At 36.5% G+C, this 6,135-nt stretch overlaps 1 protein-coding gene across 1 annotated transcript; it reads left to right on the plus strand.

The window, feature by feature from the left end:
* Nucleotides 1–3,356: 3,356 nt before the first annotated feature.
* On the plus strand, nt 3,357–4,738 carry LOC149815155 (uncharacterized). Its single transcript, XM_089990199.1, has 2 exons — nt 3,357–3,612; nt 4,435–4,738. Exons 1-2 carry the CDS (start codon nt 3,391–3,393, stop codon nt 4,519–4,521), a joined length of 309 nt encoding a protein of 102 aa, XP_089846325.1. The 5' UTR covers nt 3,357–3,390; the 3' UTR covers nt 4,522–4,738.
* Nucleotides 4,739–6,135: the final 1,397 nt, after the last annotated feature.

The following is a 6,135-nucleotide window of genomic DNA, read 5'->3' on the forward strand; positions in this document are numbered from 1 at the left end:
TGTGAAGATTGACGATGGACAGTTATATGGGTTGAAGAGCCATGATTGTCATATCTTTATGCAACGATTGATACCCCTAGCATTCCATGATATGTTAGACAAACCTATATGGGGGGTATTGTCTGAGTTGAGCGGATTTTTCAGAACATTGTGCGCATCGGAGGTCATTGTATCAGATGTAAAGAATCTCGAGGACTCTGTCATCACCACTGTTTGTCTGTTAGAAAAGATATTTACGCCAGCATTTTTCGATGTTATGGAACATTTGATCATACATCTGCCATATGAACTAAGGGTTGGTGGCCCTGTGCAATATCGATGGATGTACCCATTTGAAAGGTATATGTTTTTTTATATTTGTCTCTTTAATGACAGATATTTAAAATTTGAAATGTATATTCTTGTCAGATGCATGTTCGACCTAAAAAAAAAGGTTCGTAATAAAGCAAGAGTAGAAGGCTCTATTTGTGAGGCGTACACTTTAGAAGAGATTTCAAATTTCTCATCTATGTACTTCGAACCTCATATTTCAACACGTTACACATGCCCGCCCCGTAACGATGATGGAGAACAAGTAACTGTAGCTGACAAGCTGTCGATATTTCAACGACTTGGGCATGCATTTGGTAGTTGCCGATCAAGGCTATTGACAGATCGATAGCAAGATGCAGCACACATCTATATTCTTTTTAATTGTTCAGCGATCGACCCATACATCGAGTAAGTATATGTATATGCAACTCAATTATAAATCCTTTTATGTTCTATATGTGGATACATGGCTCGGTAATATAAGTATTTGTGGTTTGCAGACGATTTGATCTGGAGTTGCAAAGCAAAGTTTCACATCTCACTAATGCAGAAGTACAAAAAGAACGTGAAACTAAGTTTGTGGAGTGGTTGAAACAGTTGGTAAAGAAGCTAACATAAATTTTGTACTTATAAACAACACTAAGTTACTTAATTGATCGTGATCACAATAATTGTTTATGTCTGTGCGTAGGTTCGCCATGGTGATGTTAAAGATCAAGGAATATGTGATTTAGAAAATGGTCCGACCAAAGTTGTGCAATGCTACAACGGGTATATCGTAAATGGTTATCGATTCCATACAAAAGACTACGGTATAAACAAATCAACGATAAATAGTGGCGTGTGTGTCAAGGGTAGCAGCTACGGTGAAAATGAACATGATTACTACGGTGTTATAGAGGAAATAATGGAGTTGACTTACTTAGGCATGAATAACAGGGTTACGGTATTCAAGTGTCATTGGTTTGATCCAACTGCAACAAGACTCGACAAAGCTTCAGGCATTGTGGAGGTGAATCATAAATCCAGGTTTGGAACATATGAACCATTCATATTAGCCTCGCAAGCTCAACAAGTTTATTATACTTCATATCCGAGTATAAAAAAGTCAGATAGAAATGAATGGTGGGCAGTTTGCAAGGTGAAATCCAAACTATACCCCGAGTATGATCAGTTACAAGAAGATGAGTTAGCTGAAGACAGTGATTACTATCAATCAGATGATGTCTGTGACTTCGCTTATGGTCACGATGTTGCGCATGATATGCATGTCATATCTCCATTGGCTGATGAAACATTCATAGAGGAATGTGATCCAAATGATGTACCAAGTGGATGGGCAAACAATGAAGAAGAAGAAGAAGAAGAAGAAGAAGAAGAAGAAGAAGAAGAAAGTCAAACTAGTGACGAGGAAGAATTCTCAAGCTAGTGAAAAAAATCTTATACTACAAACCTCTATTTAAATGCATTGTAATACTTGATGTGAGTTGTATTGCAATACTTGGTGTGAATGATTAAAAATTTTATTTCAATGTATTGTAATACTTGATACGAATGATTCGAATGCATTGTAATTTATCTGAATGTATTATAATTTATGCAATTAACGAATGATTTGAATTAGTGCAATACTTGATGTCAATGATTTGAATTATTTGAATGCATTGCAATGCTTGATGTGAATGACTTGAATGCATTGTAATACTTGATGTGAATTATTTGAATGTATTGTATGACATATGTTATTTGTTAGAATATGGTTCGTGGAGGTTATAGTGGTCGCTCATCCAGTAGTAGCCAGGCTCAACCTTCATCTTCACGGGCTCCTGTGATAGGTATATCATATAACTAATTAGATGCTTGATTAGTTCAAATGCACATTCTGAGAACTTGGTGTGTATTTTTTTACAGATGATGTTGCGCCTGTATACGACCCACCTACACCAGTTGATCGCACAAGTCAACAGCCAACACAGGAAACAGGGTCTTCACAGGCTGGCACAAGAAGACTCATTCGAATAGTGTATATCGATAATCGACCGTAAGTATTTTGTTTTCAATTATTGCATATCTTTTAAATATTTTATATTGATATTTACTGTGTAACAATTCATGTGCAGCACGAGGTTTGAGCCACAAGAAGTAGTACGGGAGATTAGGAATTCACTTCTTCAACATCTACCAGGACCAGTTGCTCAATGGAAAGAGTACCCAAAGGAGGTATTAGACAGATTGTGGTCCTCATTCATGGTATACAGTTGTTCCTCATAGTTAATGTGTTTCATATTTAATTTATTTAAGCAATGTCTACTAACTTTCTGAAAATATTTGTAGGCTTCGAATCGCTTTGCAACTACGGTGGAAGAAAATGATGCAAGGAAGGTGTGGCAGAAGGTGGCTGCCAATCGATTTGCAGACATGCTGCACACTATGAAGACTGCAGCAAAAAAAGCATCTGGCGTAGTAGATGATCCATTACTGTGGAAGGGCCATGGTCCTATTACTATCAGGAGAGATTACTGGGATGAAATGTGCGATATGTGGGCGGGAGATGCATTTAAAAATCGCTCTGCGAAGGCTTCACAAAATCGATCGAAGATGCCCGAAGCCCATCTACACACAGGTGGATCTAAGACATTTGGGAGCCACCTAAAGAAAATGGTAACTCATCAATATATAATATTAATTTTATAAGTATAGTTGCAAATTTGTGTACTAAATCTTTTGTCATTTAACTTCGCAGGAAGCAGAAAAAGGAGGCAGTGTACCATATAAGGATGTGTTTGTAGAAACACATAAACGGAAGACCACGGGAGTCTTCGTATCAGAGAAGGCGAGAACGACAACGGTATGTATTAATTCTATTAATAATCATTGCAATATATATGCAAGTCATCATAATGTTATCATTAATTATTAATGAATACTTTAAACATTATTTTGTAGGAGGCATATGAGCAACAAATGGTAGAGCGATATGGTGAAGACGCTACTCAGCATCCATCATTTGATCCTACAGCATGGGTGACTGCAGCAGGTGAACCCAAAAAAGGTCGCGTGTTCGGGTTTGGGAGTAATATGAACACTTCACCAGTTATTGGTTCTTCCAGTTACGGCTCACCAACTTCTTGCGCCGACATAAGCTCCAAGCAGCCGACTATTCTTTCCGGTGATGATGTACGCGAGATCATTAATGAATCACTGAATAACTACTTCCAATACACCGTCGCCCCCTTTCTCCGAAATGAGATCAAGGCCGCTGTTCAGGATAGGGGATCTTCGATTCCAGGTCCCTCTCAGGTATAATCACATATATAGTTTTTTTGACTATCTTAAAGCACATCTGAGCATGGTAGAATCACATATAGAGTTTTTCTAGATGCCTTAGAACACATATGAACATGCTATAATCACATATTCAATTTTTTTACTGCCTTAGCACACATATGAGCATGATAGAATCACATATATATATATTTAACTTTTTGTCTGTCTTAGAGCACATATGAGCATGATAGAATCACATATAAAGTTTTTTTGATTGCATTAGAACACATAAGCATGCTATAATCACATATTCAGTTTTTTTACTGCCTAAGAACACATATGAGCATATTATAATCACATATTCTGTTTTTTGACTGCCTTAGCACACATATGAACATGCTATAATAACATATAGAGTTTTTTAACTGCCTTAGAACACATATGAACATGTTATATATCATTTATGATAGAATCACATATAAAATTTTTGGCTTTGCCTGCCTTAGAGCACATATGAGCATGCTATATTCACATATTCAATTTTTTTACTGCCTTAGCACACATACGAGCATGATCGAATCACATATATAGTTTTTTGCTTGCCTTAAAGCACATCTGAGCATGGTAGAATCACATATAGAGTTTTTTTATATGCCTTAGAACACATATGAACATGCTATAATCACATATTCAATTTTTTGACTGCCTTAGCACACATATGAGCATGATAGAATCACATATAGAGTTTTTTTATTGCCTTAGATCACACATGAGCACATGATAGAATCACATATAGTGTGTAATTTATTTCATTATATTTTGTTTATCAATACTGACTGTTCTTTTCTTGTGTAGGCTGCTAGCGATAATCAGGGTAGTGGAGCTGAAGGGACAGATAAAGACAATGAACAAGAAGACGCACAAAATCTTGGCGATGATTAGAGGACTGTGTTGAAGAAGTTCTATTTTTTTTATTTTTCCTAATTGTAATTGTTGAATTGTAAATAATTAAACTTTTTAGTTTTAAGGTGGAACGATTAATTATTATAGATACTTGTTATATGAATTTTTTTGTGTGGTTTGTTTTTTATTTACAGGAAATATAAATTGTACAGGAAATATAAATTGTACAGTTCTCCGTAATTAATTTTTAAATAAATTTTTTTTTATTTTTTTTCGTTTTTGCGACGGATTAGCGACGGATGATTCCGTCGCTATTCATATTAATCTAGCGACGGCTTAGCGACGGAATTAAATCCGTCGTCACGCCGTGGTCGCCGTTTAGTACCGGCGGATTGGCGACGGAATATAGCGCTCGTTATTCCGTCGCAATTAGCGACGGACTTGGCGACGGAATAATTCCGTCGCCAGTTAGCGTCGAAATATTCGCGACGTAAGCATACTGTCGCCGCGTTGTCGCTAATCCGTCGCTAACATGGTTAGCGACGGATTAGCGACGAAAGGTGGTCGTCGCTAATCTACTGCTCTGTTGTAGTGTAAATGAACCGAGCAGCTTGTGACAAGGCTTGGTTCTGCTCGTCATGAACACTACACGATCATGATCGGCTTGTATACATGGAGAGCCAAGCCACGAGGAGCTCATTTAGTTTAAATGAGTTGATCTCAAACATAAGGTGTTCCACTCAGCTTGGCTTGGGTGAGCTCGTGTGTGTATATATATATATATATATGACATGTAATTGGCTTGTCTAAGTGAGGGACGAGCCAAGCTCAAGCTCAAGCTCAGCTAAGCTAAACACGAGTATGAGCCTAGTCACAAGCTTGGTCCACTAATAAATGAGTCGAGCATGAACATGCTTTGTTTGGTTTGTTCACCAGCTCTAATATCTGGATTATGATGCCTAAGTAGAGTATACAGCAATAAAATATTTATGATTATAAATGAATCAATTTAAAACAAAAAAATGATCTAACTGTTGATCCACACTAAATACACTATATAGATCACTTCTATGGTGTCAAATTGAGTTGAAACAACTTGCACCTATAAGATTCAACTCATTGATACCCGTTTGTGTGTGTCATATATGTCTGTGCTTGTGCGCTGTAATGATTTGTATGTGCAATCTAATTAATGTCTCCTGTACAAGTCATTTTGAGTCAATCTAGCCTTATTGATATGTTCTACTTGCTTGATTTTCAAAGAATCAACCTTTGGATTGTATTTTTCAAAAAAAAATAAATGAAGTTTATGAGTAAATTTCCTTTTTTTGAAAAATTATGACATCGCTTTATTGATTGTCCGAAAAGCCCTCTCACACATCGAAATCTGGTTATCTATATGTCGATCTACATAAAGCTAATTATGTAGAGGATTATATCTACATGGTCATACATTGATTTATATGAGCATGTAGAGGATTATATCTATATATATATATACCTTTTTCATTAGGTCTCATTAGGATCCTTCGAAAATCATTGATTTAAGTATTTTTTTCAAGTCTAACACTGAAGATGTGATCTATAGGCTTTTTTAGTGGGAACCAACTTTTGGATCGTTGGAATCTGACCTGTTTTTTCCACCGATCCAAA

This window comes from Nuphar pumila, chromosome 15 (genome assembly GCF_984573655.1).
Source record: "Nuphar pumila chromosome 15, dmNupPumi1.hap1.1, whole genome shotgun sequence".
NCBI lineage: Eukaryota > Viridiplantae > Streptophyta > Magnoliopsida > Nymphaeales > Nymphaeaceae > Nuphar > Nuphar pumila.

Coding starts and splice junctions, on each gene's coding strand:
- LOC149815155 (XM_089990199.1), top strand. CDS start 3,391: ATGAACACTTCACCAGTTATTGGTTCTTCCAGTTACGGCTCACCAACT. Junction 3,613..4,434: donor CGATTCCAGGTCCCTCTCAG/GTATAATCACAT, acceptor TTTCTTGTGTAG/GCTGCTAGCGATAATCAGGG.